This window comes from Bufo bufo, chromosome 5 (genome assembly GCF_905171765.1).
Source record: "Bufo bufo chromosome 5, aBufBuf1.1, whole genome shotgun sequence".
In the NCBI taxonomy this organism is placed as follows: Eukaryota; Metazoa; Chordata; class Amphibia; order Anura; family Bufonidae; genus Bufo; species Bufo bufo.
In genome coordinates this window covers 369,606,297-369,623,839 of record NC_053393.1, presented here as the reverse complement: position 1 = coordinate 369,623,839, position 17,543 = coordinate 369,606,297, and the positions used below count along the sequence as shown (strand labels likewise).

At 41.9% G+C, this 17,543-nt stretch overlaps 1 protein-coding gene across 2 annotated transcripts in view; it reads left to right on the top strand.

Moving 5' to 3' along the window:
• Nucleotides 1-17,543, top strand: part of PXDC1 (PX domain containing 1) — a 92,917-nt gene that overhangs the window by 11,049 nt on the left and 64,325 nt on the right. For both annotated transcript variants that reach the window (XM_040432739.1, XM_040432738.1), the window contains one exon: nt 14,416-14,507. In XM_040432739.1, coding sequence (XP_040288673.1) covers nt 14,416-14,507 — 92 coding nt within the window. The remainder of the gene's footprint in view (nt 1-14,415; nt 14,508-17,543) is intronic.

Sequence of the window (17,543 nt, the reverse complement as noted above, 5' to 3'; positions counted from 1 at the left end):
CATACATCTGAATAGGGGTTTTCTCCTCCGCAGGCTTGTATTTTGGCCTCCGGATTTGGTTGTTTGTCTCAGTTTCTTTTTAACTTGACGTTGCTAATTTGTGTCGCCCCCTTCTCTATCGCCTTGAAAGAGATCTTGTATACTTGGCAAGGACGTTCCCCTCCCTTGCCAGCTACTGACAGAGAACCTCTGTTTGCACCCTGCAGCTTGCCTGGGGATGCTCTTTACTTCTAACTTCAACTTTGGCTCCTAAGTCCTGAGCGTTTCGTCCCACTCCACCCAAACAGATGGATATGTTTACGGTTTAGGTCCCAGTTTGTGCACTGGGAGCGTTACCAGTGCGGATACACAGAGACGGCCACATTGGAGAGCATAGACTATGTATTTGTGAGCTGCAGAAGATCAGGGAATGAGGTGGTTGTAGCACATTAACCCCTCACACACACTATTAACCCCTCACACACACAAGCATATACAGGATCTGTATCAGTGAGGTCCTGTGCACGTTGATCGTGGATAGCATACTGACCCATTCATTTGCACACATCCATATGTTTTGCACATCCACAAATTATAGAACATTTTGGATGAAAATAGCCCTTTCGGTTGATGGGAGTAAGAAAAATGTGGAAGGTATCTGAATTTTGCAGATCCATTGTTTGCATATTGAAAAATGGACACAGTCGTGTGCATGAAGCCTAAGAGCTGATTCACATGACCGTGGGAGATGGCGCTGACACACCCGGACGCAGACCTAGCGTGGTCGAGTGAATCAGCTCTAAGGCCACCTGTACACATTGCAGAATACATGTGGTTTGTTGAGCATATAGTGCAGTACACAAATCTCATGTACTGGTCATCTCTCCATTTCTGGTTATCTGTCCGTTTTTAACAGCCACTTTGCATCCGTTTTTACCATCCACTTAAAAATTGCCATTAAGTATGGATGTAGTTTATTGAAAAAAAAAATCAAACACTGCAGTGCCCTCAGAAAAACATAATGCCCCCCCCCCCATAGTGCCCCAGAATATATCAGTGCCTCCCCCCGCAGTAGTGCAAACAGATTCTTAAAAAAAAAATGACTCACCTCACCACTTGCACATGCAGGACCTGAAGGCAGCAGGACCTGACGCTCCCAGCATGATCATGTGACATCAGGACGCTCAGAACGTTAGGTCCTGCTGCCTCCAGTGCTGAGCCAGTTTTCCCTTGCATGTGTGTGGTGAGGTGAGTATTTTTTATTTCTTGAGATTTCAACCCCTAAAAGGCCCTTTTCTTATCTAGTGTACCTGTTTTTACCGGCCATTAGATGGGTGCACTTCTGTCTAAATGGCCGATAAGAACTAGTCCATTGATTTCAATGGGGGTCTGTTTGGCTGTGAAAACGGCCAAAAATTGGACATCTCCTGTTTTTTGATGGCCTCTATTTACCAGCTGTTAAAAAAAACGCCCACGTGAATAGCCCCACAGAGTTTAATTGGTTCTGAAGACGACCGTCGCACCGCTAGGTAGGACTCTTTCACGCGTGAACACATGCAAATGTTTGGATAATTTCTGAAAATAGGAACATTTCAAGAGCAAAGAGGAATTGGGGGATTTGGACCCAAGGGTAGGAGAAGCACCTCCAATAACAGACACTTGGGAGGCATTCCCGAAGAGCGAGGCAGGGGCTATTCACATCACGTTTTTTCCCCCCCACATTTAACATACACATAACACAGTCTAACTCTAGATTTGCAATACTGTAGAATACTATACTATTGTGTCACCAAAAATGTTATCCAGTCAAAACCAGATAGCGACACATCCCCTTTTTTCTAATCTGTTTTTATTTTCTGATTGTAGATTTTTTATACGATTATGAGGGCGGCCATCTTGCCTGAGCTGTTAACAACATTTAGAGAGCATAAAAAAATTGCTTTATGGCAGCCCCATGGTCCATAGACACAATGGTCAGGAGGGGACCTCAGTCACTTCTATGGGAGAGTTTTCTAGGCATGCTCTGTGACCTGTGCAGAGGTCAGGAGGGAGCTGATAAGCTGTGATATCACCTATTGTGAATGCTGGATCCTGTCTTATCTATACACAGAGGTGATATCATAACAGGCAGGATGAGAATGACAGATATGCAGGTAACTGTACAGACCAAGAAGACATAGTGGCCAGTGCGAAAACTGCAGGATTTTTGGTTTCCGTTGTGACATGGAAAATTAAAAATAACATCATCAAAAATTATAAAAAAAATGTTAAACATAAAAAAGGATTTAAACAGCAGGTCATTTTCTGATGACACGTTCCCCTTAAGTAAAAAAATGTATACTCAATATTCTCTTTTTTTGGGGGATTTTGGATCCATCAAGACACAAGAACAGAATGAGGGTAGGTTCACACAGAGGTTTTTTTTGTTGAGGTTTTGAGGCCTCTAAAAAACTCTGTGTGCACCTACCCTGAATGTTCTTAACCTTCACAAATTTTGCTTTGGCATTTATCCAGCACTAAAAAGACTCCAGATAAAGTGCACGTGTTTATTAGGACCCCTGTTTTTTATGTTTTGTTAGTGCCGTTAAAGTGACAGTGTGAACTGCGCTTTGTTTCTCTGGCATTTTTAAGATGTGAAAGAACATCAGAACTACAGCTTGCTGCATATGGTAAAAGAACCCAGAAAGACATATCATTTCCCATGGACCTTCAGCTAACATCTGGAGCCTGCATTTTTACCAAAATAAAACACACCAGAGGAGGTGCAAAAAACACCACAAAAAAATCTAAAGTGCAGAAAAATACCTGCAAAAACCTATGTGTGAAATCTAAAACCAGTTCCATTTTTTAGCAGAAAATCTGGAAATGAGGCCTCATGCACACGACCGTTGTTTTTGCGGCTTGGATGCGGACCCATTCACTTCAGTGGGGCCGCAAAAGATGCGCACAGCACTCCGTGTGCTGTCCGCATCCGTTTCTCCGTTCCGTAGCCCCATTTTGCGGACAAGAATGGGCCGCCCGTTCCGTTATGCAAATTGTGGTTTGCGGACCGCAAAAAACGGAACGGTCGTGTGCATGAGGCCTTAATGCTATAAAAAAGCCTACATTTGTATCCTATTGTATACAATGTCCTCTGCTAAGAGAAACATATACCTAAGGCTACATGCATACGAACGTTGTTTGTTTCCATGTCCGTTCCGTTTCTTTTGCGGATAGGATGCGGACTGATTCATTTCAATAAGTCTGTAAAAAATGTGTGCTGTCCGCATCAGTAGGTCTGTTCCGTAGTTCCGCCCAAAAAATAGAACATGTCCTATTCTTGTCCGTTTTAGGCTACATGCAAACGACCGTTGTGTGTTTTGCGGTCCGCAAATTGCGGATCCGCAAAACACGGATGGCGTCCGTGTGCGTTCTGCAATTTGCGGACAGCCATTAATATAACTGCCTATACTTGTCTGCAAAACGGACAAGAATAGGACAGGTTATATTTTTTTTGCAGACCACGGAACGGAGAAACGGATGCGGACAGCACACGGAGTGCTGTCCACATCTTTTGCGGCCCCATTGAAGTGAATGGGTCCGCATCCGAGCCGCAAAAACTGCTGCTCGGATGCGGACCAAAACAACGGTTGTGTGCATGAGGCCTTAGGCATTGTTACAATGGATCCGGAAAAAAACAAAACGATGGCATACGGATGTCATCCGTTTTTTTTTAGGGACCGCAAAATACATACGGTTGTGTGCATGTAGCCTAAAATGCACTGCCAAACTTTGTTGTAAGTGCAGTGCCTACTTATTGCTCGGCATTATGGCCAGGCAAAAGCTAAATCAAACCTGGAATGAAACCAGGGAAAGAACTTTTTACTGCAAAGACTGGGAGAGAGTTATAAAAACTGATGTAAAGCTGGCCTAGTTGCCTATGGCAACCAATCAGATTCAACCTTTGTCTTTAAAAATGAAAGGTGAAATCTGATCGGTTGCTATGGGCAACTAATCCAGTTTTGATAAATCTTGCCCAGTTTCTGATTCTCCCACCTAAGACAGTCAAGGGTTGTGGTAGGTATCCATAGGTTTTGGTCCGTAACGAGTGGCAAGTGACAATAAAGCATGAGAGTTCATTTAACCCCTTTAGGACAGAGCCTTATTTTACCTTACCAGGCCATTCTTTGCAAATCTGACCGGTGTCACTTTAAGTGGTAACTTAAAAACGCTTTGACTTATCCAGGCCATTCTGAGATTGTTTTTTCGTCACATATTGTACTTCATGACACTGGTAAAATGAAGTAAAAAAAAATAATTTTTATTTATAAAAAAATACCAAATTTACCAAAGATTTGTAAAAAATTGCAAATTTCCAAGTTTCAATTTCTCTACTTCTATAATACATAGTAATACCTCCAAAAATAGTTATTACTTTACATTCCCCATATGTCTACTTCATGTTTGGATCATTTTGGGAATGATATTTTATTTTTTGGGGATGTTACAAGGCTTAGAAGTTTAGAAGCAAATCTTGAAATTTTTCTGAAATTTTCAAAAACCCAATTTTTAGGGACCAGTTCAGGTCTGAAGTCACTTTGCGAGGCTTACATAATAGAAACCATTCTAGAAACTACACCCCTCAAGGTATTCATAACTGATTTTACAAACGTTGTTAACCCTTTAGGTGTTCCACAACAATTAATGGAAAATAAAGATACAATTTCAAAATTTCACTTTTTTGGCAGATTTTCCATTTTAATAATTTTTTTCCAGTTAAAAAGCAAGGGTTAACAGCCAAACCAAACTCCATATTTATGGCTCTGATTCTGTAGTTTACAGAAACACCCCATATGTGGTCGTAAACTGCTGTACGGGCACACGGCAGGGTGCAGAAGGAAAGGAATGCCATACGGTTTTTGGAAGGCAGGTTTTGCTGGACAGTTTTTTTTTACACCATGTCCCATTTGAAGCCCCCCTGATGCACCCCTAGAGTAGAAACTCCATAAAAGTGACCCCATCTAAGAAACTACACCCCTCAAGGTATTCAAAAGTGATTTTACAAACTTTGTTAACCCTTTAGGTGTTCCACAAGAATTAATGGAAAATAGAGATACCATTTCAAAATTTCACTTTTTTTGCAGATTTTCCATTTTTATATTTTTTTTTACTTTTAGGCTGAGTACACACGGGCGTTGTGGGAAAAGGTGCGGGTGCGTTGCGGGAACATGCGCGATTTTTCCGCGCGAGTGCAAAACATTGTAATGCGTTTTGCACTCGTGTGAGAAAAATCGTGCATGTTTGGGATCGGTGTTCTGTAGATTGTATTATTTTCCCTTATAACATGGTTATAAGGGAAAATAATAGCATTCTGAATATAGAATGCATAGTAAAATATGGCTGGAGGGGTTAAAAAAAAAAATAATTAAACTCACCTTAGATCACTTGATCGCGGAGCCCGGCTTCTCTTCTGTCTCCTTCTTTGCTGATTGCAGGAAAAGGACCTGTGGTGACATCACTCCGGTCATCACATGGTCCATCACATGATCCATCACCATGGTAAAAGATCATGTGATGGATCATGTGATGACCGGAGTGACGTCTCAACAGGTCCTGTTCCTACAATCAGCAAAGAAGGAGACAGAGGGAGATGCCGGGCTCTGCGATTAGGTGGACTAAGGTGAGTTAAATTTTTTTTAAAATTTTTTTTAACCCCTCCAGCCCTATTTTACTATGCATTCTGCATTCAGAATGCTATTATTTTCCCTTATAACCATGTTATAAGGGAAAATAATAATGATCGGGTCTCCATCCCGATCGTCTCCTAGCAACCGTGCGTGAAAATCGGACCGCATCCGCACTTGCTTGCGGATGCTTGCGATTTTCACGCAGCCCCATTCACTTCTATGGGGCCTGCGTTGCGTGGAAAACGCACAATATAGAGCATGCTGCGATTTTCATAAGTGATGCGTGAAAATCACAGCTCATGTGCACAGCCCCATAGAAATGAATAGGTCCAGATTCAGTGCGGGTGCAATGCGTTCACCTCCCGCATTGCACCCGCGCGGAATATTCGCCCGTGTGAACTCAGCCTTACAAAGCAAGGGTTAACAGCCAAACAAAACTCAATATTTATGGCCCTGATTCTGTAGTTTACAGAAACACCCCATATGTGATCGTAAACTACTGTACGGGCACACAGCAGGGCGCAGAAGGAAAGGAATGCCATACGGTTTTTGGAAGGCAGATTTTGCTGGACTGGTTTTTTTGACACCATGTCCCATTTGAAGCCCCCCTGATGCAACTCTAGAGTAGAAACTCCAAAAAAGTGACCCCATCTAAGAAACTACACCCCTCAAGGTATTCAAAACTGATTTTACAAACGTCGTTAACCCTTTAGGTGTTCCACAAGAGTTATTAGCAAATGAGGATAACATTTCAGAATTGAAATTTTTTGCCAAATTTTCCATTTTAATCAATTTTTTCCAGTAACAAAGCAAGGGTTAACAGCCAAACAAAACTCAATATTTATGGCCCTGATTCTGTAGTTTACAGAAACACCCCATATGTGGTCGTAAACTGCTGTACGGGCACACGGCAGGGCGCAGAAGGAAAGGAATGCCATATGGTTTTTGGAAGGCAGATTTTGCTGGACTGTTTTTTTTTACACCATGTCCCATTTGAAGCCACCCTGATACACCCCTAGAGTAGAAAATCCCCAAAAAGTGACCCCATTTTAGAAACTACGGGATAGGCTGGAAGTTTTGTTGGTACTAGTTTAGGGTACATATGATTTTTGGTTGCTCTATATTACACTTTTTGTGAAGCAAGGTAACAAGAAATAGCTGTTTTGGCACCGTTTTAATTTTTTGTTATTTGCAACATTCATCTGACAGGTTAGATCATGTGGTATTTTTATAGACCAGGTTGTCACGGACGCGGCGATACCTAATATGTATACTTTTTTTATTTATGTAAGTTTTACACAATGATTTCATTTTTGGAAAAAAAATTAAAATCATGTTTTAGTGTTTCCATAGTCTGAGAGCCATAATTTTTTCAGTTTTTGGGCGATTACCTTGGGTAGGGTATGATTTTTGCGGGATGAGATGACTGTTTTATTGGCACTATTTTGGGGTGCGTGTGACTTGATCGCTTGCTATTACACTTTTTGTGATGTAAGGTGACAAAAAATTGCTTTTTTTACACGGTTTCTATTTTTATTTTTTTACAATATTCACCTGAGGTGTTAGGTCATGTGATATTTTTATAGAGCAAGTTATTACGGACGCTGCGATACCTAATATGCATACTTTTTTTTTTATTTATGTAAGTTTTACACAATGATTTCATATTTGAAGCAAAAAAAAATCATGTTTTAGTGTTTCCATAGTCTGAGAGCCATAATTTTTATTGGCACTATTTTGGGGTGCGTGTGACTTTTTGATCGCTTGCTATTACACCTTTTGTGATGTAAGGTGACAAAAGATGGTTTATTTAGCACGGTTTTTATTTTAAATTTTTTACGGTGTTCATCTGAGGGGTTAGGTCATGTAATATTTTTATAGAGCCGGTCTATACAGACGCAGCGATACCTAATATGTATACTTTTTTTAAAAACTTTATGTAAGTTTTACACAATAATATCATTTTAGAAACAAAAAAAAATCATGTTTTAGTGTCTCCATATTCTGAGAGCCATATTTTTTTTAGTTTTTGGGCGATTATCTTAGATAGGGTCTCATTTTTTGCGGGATGAGATGACTGTTTGATTGGCACTATTATGGGGTGCATATGACTTTTTGATCGTTTGCTATTACATTTTTTGTGATGTATGGTGACAAGAAATGGTTTATTTAGCTCAGTTTTTATTTTTGATTTTTTACGGTGTTCATCTGAGGGGTTAGGTCATGTGATATTTTTATAGAGCCGGTCGATACGGATGCGGCGATACCTAATATGTATACTTTTTTTTTATTTATGTAAGTTTTACACAATAACAGCTTTTTTAAAACAAAAAAAAAATATGTTTTAGTGTCTCCATATTCTGAGCCATAGTTTTTTAATTTTTTGGGCGATTGTCTCAGGTAGGGGCTCATTTTTTGGGGGATGAGGTGACGGTTAGATTGGTACTATTTTGGTGGGCAAACGCCTTTTTGATCGCTTGCTGTTGTACTTTTCGTGATGTAAGATGACAAAAAAATGGTTTATTTAGCACAGTTTTTATTTTTAACGGTGTTCATCTGAGGGGTTAGGTCATGTGATATGTTTATAGAGACGGTCGATACGGACGTGGCGATACCTAATATGTATACATTTTTTCCCCCCCTATTTTTTACCATTTTTTTTTTTACTTTACTTGGGAAAATGACGTTTTGGTTTATTTTTACTTGAAACTTTTAATTTTTGGGGGGGAAAACGTAATTTTTTCAACTTTATTTTTTACTTTATTTTTTGTCCCACTTTGGGACTTCAACTTTTAGGAGTCTAATCCCTTTACAGTGAGTATTACTCATACAGCTTCCGGCCTGTGAGATCCAGGGGGCTGGATCTCACAATCTCGTTACCGGAAGGCAGCGCAATGCCTTCCTTAGGCATCGCGCTGCCTTCCATGCCATCGGGTCCCCCCTACAGCCGCATGGGGACCCGATGGCACCGCCGCCAGCCGCCGCAACCGCAGGTAAAAGCCGCAAACCGCAGGTCTGAATTGACCTGCGGTTTGCGGCGATCGCCGACACGGGGGGGTCACGGGACCCCCCCTTGCATTTAGCCAAGGTGCCTGCTCAATGATTTGAATAGGTACCGGGTTGCGATCAGCGTCCACCGGGCGGCGGTGATCGGAACTATACATGACGTACCGGTACGTCATGTGTCCTTAAGTACCAGGACAACATGCCGTACCGGTACGTCATGTGTCCTGAAGAGGTTAAAAAGAACCTGTCACCATGAAATGTAGTACAATCTGCAGGCAGCATGTTATAGAGCAGGAGGAGCTGAGCAGATTGATATATAGCTTTATGGGAAAAGATTCAACAAGCCCGGGACCATGGCAAGGAAAATAGCTAAGCCAAACATCAAGTTGGATTTTCACTCATGGCGCTGGCGAGATGGTTCTCTTTCCTAGGGAGATACCTCTTGGAATATGCGTTTCCCATGGAGCGTTACCAATAATCCAGTAAGTCTCCATACAGGCCTGATATCTTTAAGGATATTTAGCATCCTGCCCAAACTGCTTCCAAGGCATCAAACTGGGCCAGTGAGAGTCCTACTCTGTAATGATGAGGAGTGAGCACCCTGAAACAGCTGTCTACGAATGGATATCTAGGCCTGACTATATTCCCTTCTCAAATCCCAAGGCTTGTTGGAAAGTCAGATCTTGACTCATAGGGTGCCACTTCCAATAGGTGGGGCTAGTGAGATGGTTCTTTTTCCTAGGGAGATGCCTCTTTGCATATTGTTTTCCCATGAAGTATTGCTAATAACTCTCCATACCATGGAGCACTTCCAGTAAGTTTTTATACAGGACCTTAAGGCGAGCCAGTCACCTACCTAAACGGTTCCAACTGCAGTTAAGCTGCTGCCAAAGGAGTCTGTAGGCGTTTTATTCCCAACTCCCAATTGAGAACATATGAATACTCGATGTGCATGGGGGTTGGGAGGACTAGCATTCGTCCACCGGCTAAATATGCCCCATGAACACTGCAGGACTTCTAGAACATATTTGCTGTAATGTGACAGAGCCCTGGTGTCTTTGCTGCTTGCTGGGTGCAGATGTATAAGTTGAGGGGCTCCAGCTGAAGGGTAAATAAAGCTGATGAAGCTTGTGAAACCTTTGATGGATGTATCAGCGGGCGCATATATCTAGGAGAACTTCTATAGGTTGTGCCTATGAAGTTGTGGATCTCTTCTCTCTTGGACCCTGATTATAGAAATTCCTTTTCACATCACTTCAGAACCTTCCTGAATAGTATTTATTGGCATTGCAGGCTGGAGATTTTCTCAGTCTCCTCGTGTGGCCATGACCTGTTCTGCAATCAGATTTTTTTTTATGTACTTCCCGTCAATGGAAATGCAGATATATTATATTTAGAGTTAGTGAAGTTGTTTTTGTGCTCCTTTCAGCAAGTCTATGCATGATTTAAAAAGCCGCAGGACTTGCCAAATGTATGATAATTAAACCTGCTTTATAACTTACTTCCAAGCTACTGAATAATTTACATGGAGTAATCTACTCTGACACAGAGGGAGAGTGGGGTGTCTTCAGAAGTCTTTGTATTACCAGGGAGAAAACGAGCTTTTAGTACGACCAATTTGTGACCATGAAAATGTTTTAGAGGCCGTATCTAAGGGCATAGGGGGCACTCATGTGAGCAGGCTGGCATACTCTGCTTTCTGCAGAAGGCACTATCCTATGAATACGTGATAAATGTTCATCTGTTCATCCGAAACAGTTAAAAGGGTCGTCCCTTGAAAAATATTCTACAGTTTTCAAACCAGCGCCTGGATCTGAAATCTTTTGTAATTACATATAATTATACGTTTAGCATGTCCTTTGAGTTATTTAATACAATGTATCTCTATAGCGCCATCTGATGTTTGTTTTTGTTTTTTTTATTTCTTTGACCTGCTCACTGAGAAGGCCGCACATGCTCAGTTTCATCTTTCAGCTGCCTCCTGAGCTGTGATAGGGCGAGCATGGACACGCCCTCTGAGCAGCAGCCGAAAAGACACTCCCCTTGAACTGTTCCATTAATATAAATTTAGCAGAGCAATGAATGGGGAGATCTCTGGCTCCATGTGAGGTACAGGGCTGGTTCTGGCTTTGTTAGAAAGAGATTGTCATGGACTATATGATGTCTGAATTTCATGTTTTACATTAGTCATGAGATAACCCCTTTAAGGCTCTCTTCACATTTCTGTCGTAGCCTCTATTGCAGGTTGTAGTTTGGGTTAGGAAAAGTGATGACACCTTGGCGTCTGTTGGCACTGCTGGTGTCCATCGTGCGATGGATCCCACACTTCTGTTATAAATGAAAGCCACAATGCAGTTCCACAGTGCACTTTTGTACATGTCTACGGAATGGAACAGCCAAACATTTTAGGTCTTTTCCTTTGTAAAACTCTACTGAATGGGGATGGTCTTACCGTTGTGGAGATGGGGAACTGTCCTGTGTGCTCTGACCAATACGATGTACCTCCCTCTAAGGGTCCATTCACACGTCCGTTGTGTATTGCGGATCCGCAATACACCCGGCCGGTACCCCCCATAGAATTGCCTATTCTTGTCAAGAATAGGACATGGTCTATTTTTTTTGCGGAGTCGCGGCCCGGTAGTTCACGGCCGAAGCCCGGAAGTTCGGGGCCGCGCTCCGGAAATGCGGATGCGGAGAGCACATAGTGTGCTCTCCGCATCCATTTCTGCCTCATTGAGAATGAATGGGTCCGCACCCGTTCCCGATATTGCGGAACGGATGCGGACGTGTGAATGGACCCTAATAGCGTGAGTCTGTTACACAGGGTAAAGCCACTCATACACTTCAGAGAGCCCCCCTGACCGCTATTGGTCCCGGTTTCCCTATAAACATTCTTATTTTAATGGGGAGATGATTCCCTCTTTCCCCTGACATTTGTCATCAGAAAGCCAAAACGTACATGAGATTGTCGGGTTTGCATATGAGACTGTAACTTTATCCTACGTATTGAAAGACGACAACTCTACATCTCAGAGACAAGGCAGCTATAAGATAATTTCCTGTGTATGATAATATATCTCTAAATAATAGTCAGTTACCAAAATAACACAAATATTATCACTGCCATGTTACTAAACGAAACCTAATATACCAAGGCCAATATTAAAAATAATACCACTATATATGGGCAAAAAACATTTACAAGAATAGGTGCACTACTGTGGTGGATGCAATCAACCAAATCTGACTAAACCCTCAAACTGATGTTAAAATGAGACTTTAGCCAATATATCCTTATATTAAGGACATACCAGAGCCCGCGCACCCTGTCAAGGTATCTCAAGTGGCACGGGACCTAAGGATAAGGATATATTGGCTATAGTCTCATTTTAATATCAGTGTGAGGGTTAAGGCAGATTTGGTTGATTGCATCCACCACAGTAGTGTACCTATTCTTGTAAATGTTTTTTTCATATAGTCAATTACATCCACACATTTTGCTATCTGGTGTAGGATGTCCTTGTGGCACTTGTGGTCTGCTGCGGGCATCCCCCACTGCAAGCATCTTTTGCCGGGGATCGCCATTAGCAACGGACCACATGTGCAGGATTTGCTGCCCCGGGCATATATGCACAACTGCATATGGGGTTGAGCATTTCCTGCCTCTTAAGACCACATTATTTTGTCATGTAGTCACTATATATGGGCCAAATAATATCGCCACACAGTGATTCAATAGTACGCCATGCTGTTGCTGAATAAATGCAGAATTTAATGTACAGACATCTTTGACTCTTCATTTTTCTAACACCTTTCCTTAACTCCCACCTCTACACTAATTTGCCACCCATAGTACCCCAGACGGTAATAATGTTTCGCACCACACACAGTAAAATTTCCCCGTTTAGGCCCCACATAGTTATAGTGCTTCTCTATGTCCTGCAGTGTAATAATTCCCCCTTTGTGCCCCCACTGTCACAGTGTAAGGGATAGGGGAGGAACACCAGAATGACAATAGAATGGAAATGACCAGGAACTAGGCCTCAAGGCTAGGGAAAGGGGAATGGTGACCACCTAAGGAAACCCTAAACCTAGCCCTGACTCGTGTCAGTATGAAGAGACCCTGAAGGTGGGAATATTCATACAGCGTAAACCTAGGACCTACTAACCCTGAAAATCCCTAGGATTAGTGACAGGGTCTGAGACTACTGGTTCCTTCCCAGATGAATGAACCAGCGTCTCCCTGAGGCCTAGTAAACAACGAGCAAATGGGAGCAACAAAATACCAAGAGAAGTACACTTATCTTCAATAGAAAATGGATGAGCAGGAACTCAGATGAGGACCACACACCAGCTCTTCCAACTCCAGGCAGAGAATATTAACCGCATGGTAAGAAGTGTGAGTCCAGACTAAATAGAGGAGCAGTAATGACCACAAGCTACACCTGAGACAAGACAAGAGGTGTAGTCATTACCAACAACAACACTGCAACAAGTGAAAACAAATAGGCTGTCAGGTGACCTAACGTGCGGCCAGTCTCTCAAATCTTCTAACCTCTGTCATGGGAGGGACCGTGACACCCACACAGTACTAATGCTCCCTTTTATGGTACATACGCTGCAATGCATCCCTTTTGCCCTTAAACAGAAGTAATGCCCCCCCCCCCCCCTTTGTATCACCATACAGTAGTGTGTCCCCCTTTGTGTCTATATCAAGTAGCAATGCCCCCCACAGTAGTCCTCTTGTGCCCACATATAGTAATGTTATACATTTGGACACTACCCTATTCATATTGCCCTAAAACTCAGGTATCCCCGTTCCCACAACGTCTTCAGCCTGACTGTGTGATGTTCTCTGCATGTTTCCGGTCTCTGGTAGGCCATAACCCTAAAGCAACCCATGACTTACAGGAGTAAATGGCAAGGGAGGGAGGCAATAGGTTTCTGTACCAGCATAGTTTTTAACTGAATTGGAATTGGTGCTGGCCCAGGGTATAGGGGAGCCCCCTTCCCCTGCTGAAACTGTTGCAGTCACACATCTATGACCTTGATCGTTACACCACTCCATGTGAATGCTGGGAGTTGTAGATCTGCAGCAGCTGGAGGACCACAGGTTATTAACCATCATTTTGAAAAATAACATGATATTAAAGTAGTACTGCAGGCTACTGGATGGTAGGGAAGATGTTGCTTTACCTCAATGAGATATATTACAAACATTAAAGGGGTTATGCTGTGATTGAAATATAAATTGAAAAAATCATCATATAGTACATGACACTCTATTTCTAACAAAGCTAGAAGGAGCTTTGTGCCTCGCATGGCTCCAGTTGTTCTGCTAGACTTATGTCAGTCTGGCAGCTTGTGGGGGTGTACTTTCTCAAGGGGCATATCCTTTGTGCTGGAACTCTATCCCTGTAACGGTCACGGCTTCTACTAGAGTATATAAATGGTCGCAATTAAAGATTTAAATTGAGCATGTGCGACCACCTCAGTGGGGTGGACAAGAAATAAGGGAAATAAAAACAGCACTATGGTGGCGCTATACAGATACATTTTATCAAATAGCACACTGTGTATACAAAATTTTTTAATTACATGCAATTACAGAAGTGTCCCGATCTGGGTGCTGTAGAATATTTTTCGTGACACAACCCATTTAATATACTCACATGTACTGCTGCATTATGTAAAGAATTATGTTGGTTTATTATAAGTAGAATTGTTCTCATATCCTAATAACTGTATGATTTCTATCTTTTAGGGCTGATCACAATTAAAGAGTCTCATGAAATAGAGTCAAGACTCAATGAAGTGGAGAAACTGTTGAAGACTGTTATAAACATGCCTTGTAAAGTAAGTAAGCGAAAATTTAAAGGGATCAGAGTATCAGAAAATAACCTCTTGTTTACATCAGATTTTTGTTAGACAGATTTTTTTTTACATGTTTGGTAATAATTTTTCACATCTTTATATTTCTTAATAAATATCTAATATGTACTGCTCAAGTCGGGACTTTAAATATGGTACAATATTGAATATCACACCCAGAGGCAGTCAGTGGTCAGCAATAAGGCCAATCACAGAGATTTAACTCCTCAGATGCCATGGTCAGTTGCAACCATGGAATCTTTTTTTTTTTTTTCAGGGAGCTTAACCAAACTGCTCCCCTGCGCTAAAATCGAGCCTTCTGAAGGCTCTAAAGCCTACCGTAGTGAAGTTCCTATCAAGCCCTGTCTGTGGCAGGGCTTGATTAGAACATAGTGACTGTCCTTATAGGGTGCCATAGTAACTCTTTGCAGTCTATGGGAGAAGCGATAACACATCACATATTAATGTCTGCAAGGGGGACTTAAAATAAGGGTTAAAAAAAGTGAAAAGGTTTTTAAAAATAAAAAGATATAAAAATTCAAATCACCCTCTTTAATCATTTTAAAAATAAACAATAAAATAAAATAAAGATCATTATCATTGCCGCATCCAAAATGCCCGAACAATTAAAATCTAAAAATATTTATTCCATATGGTGAACGACGTTGTGGGGGAAAAAAAGATAATAATAGCTGGTTTAACCCTTAATATGCCGGGCTCTGTAACAGCTAGAGATATTGACTTGGTCTTGTTTGAAAGCTGACAATTTAAGCATTTCTAGTTACTGAGATCACAGCCAGCGTGGAGGAGGATGGGGGGTTGGGGACGTGAGCTAGTGATGGATGTGTTGACAGCTGCAAGGAGGAGAGAAGAAAAGATCCCCTTTCTGTGTGTAACTGTACATGACCCCAGGGGAGGATAACATGGACTTCTGTGCATGTTACCTATCCCCCTCTCCTCCATTAATCAGAGATCATACTTGCTCTCTGATTGTCACATATGAGGGTCTTTATTTCCATTGAGAAGATGATCGCTCACCCATCTAATCACTCTTTTGCCCCTAATATACTGTTTATTGATGCCATGACCCAGATGCTTAGAAGCATATTTCTTCCTTTTTATATCAAGATCTAGCAGGCATCAAAGTAATTCCTGGCACGTTAACCATACAAGCTTAGTGGGCTTAGTTAAACAACGTGCAAAGCTTCTAAAGCTTAAAGTTTGTATCAAGGCATAACAGGTTAAGCCACTGATGTTGGCGCATTCCACATCTGTATCTGTGAAAAGATTTGTGACAGTCATAAAATACATTTTTGCTCTCGGATTGTCGCCAAAAAACAAGTGTTTAGTTTTACAACCAGTATTGCAAACCAGGGCAAACTGGACTCCTGCATAGAGCTGCATGGCACAGGGTGCAGCACTGAAATATGTGTAGAGTATTTTTCCTGGCTTTGAGGTTTGCTTCTCCATAAGAGCTAAAAAAAAAAAAAAAACACTAATTTTGACCTTTGTCAACTTGGGTGGTATTTTTGGTAAGGAATGGTGACAACCATAGATATGCTGAGTATGTAACAACAAAACTATAAACTTAATACAATATTTATGGGTCACAGAAAACATAGTAAATAAACTACAGTACCTTGAAAGAGTATTCATACCCAGAGTTCGCACTACATTTTTTCCAGAAGAGTAAAAATACTCCTCTTAACAATTTTGAGAAGTATTTTTAGCCGAGGAGGAGTACGAATTTTGCAATAATTCGTATATAATAATGCATAGGCCCACATAACGTTATGAGGCTGATATTTGCTAGTCTCCCATGCAGAAATAAATGTAGACAATTTTACATTTATCCAACATCATGCACTAAACATAAGACCACTTCTGCCATACACAGCGCCCAGCTGACGCTGCCATACACAGCGCCCACCTGCCATACACAGCGCCCACCTGACGCTGCCATACACAGCGCCCACCTGACGCTGCCATACACAGCGCCCACCTGACGCTGCCATACACAGCGCCTACCTGACGTTGCCATACACAGCGCCCACCTGACGCTGCCATACACTGCGCCCACCTGACGCTGCCATACACTGCGCCCACCTGACGCTGCCATACACTGCGCCCACCTGACGCTGCCATAAACTGCGCCCACCTGACGCTGCCATACACATATTACACACACAGCTCTACCACATGCCCATTGCACAGATAGTTTACTATATACACATTGCACACACAGCTCTGCCACATGCCCATTACACAGATAGAACTACTGTGTGCACATTATACACAGAAAACTGTACAATAGACTGGTTACACTGACATTGCCCTGCTTTATACACACCTTCCATGCATAAAGTACCTCTGCCTTCTCCATTAGCACAGTCCTATGCAGAGCCAGTGTTCCTCTAACTCCTCCCACACACATGGCTGATCACATGACTGTGACATCACCACCACAGGTCCTGTAACCACAATATAGTCTGGAGCTGCTCCTGGTGAGAAAGATGTGAGGGGCGAGGCTTATCCGGAGAGGGGCGTGGCTTTGTGTGCCGGACCTGGCAGCTTCTGTACAGCGCTCCTGACTAGAAAAAGACCATGCGCAAAAACGGGAGTAAAATGGCCTGAACAGGCATCTATGACGCTTGTACAGGCATTATTGCGACCTCTATTTATACCCCTTGATCTTTTCCACATTTTTTCATGTTACACCCACAAAATTAAACATATTTTGGGGGATTTTCTGTGACACAAAATAGCAAGTATGTGTGACATGAAAAGAAAATGATACATGGTTTTCAAAATGTTTAATAAATAAAAATCGGTATTGTGTGGTGTGCATTTGTATTCCGCCCCAGTCAATACTTTGTAGGACCATCTTTTACTGCAAGTACAGTTGCAAGTCGTTTAAGGTATTTCTCTACCAGCTTTGCACATCTAGAGACTGACATTTTTGCCTGTTCTTCTATGCAAAATATGGCAGATTGGATGGAGATTGTCTGTGAACAGCAATTT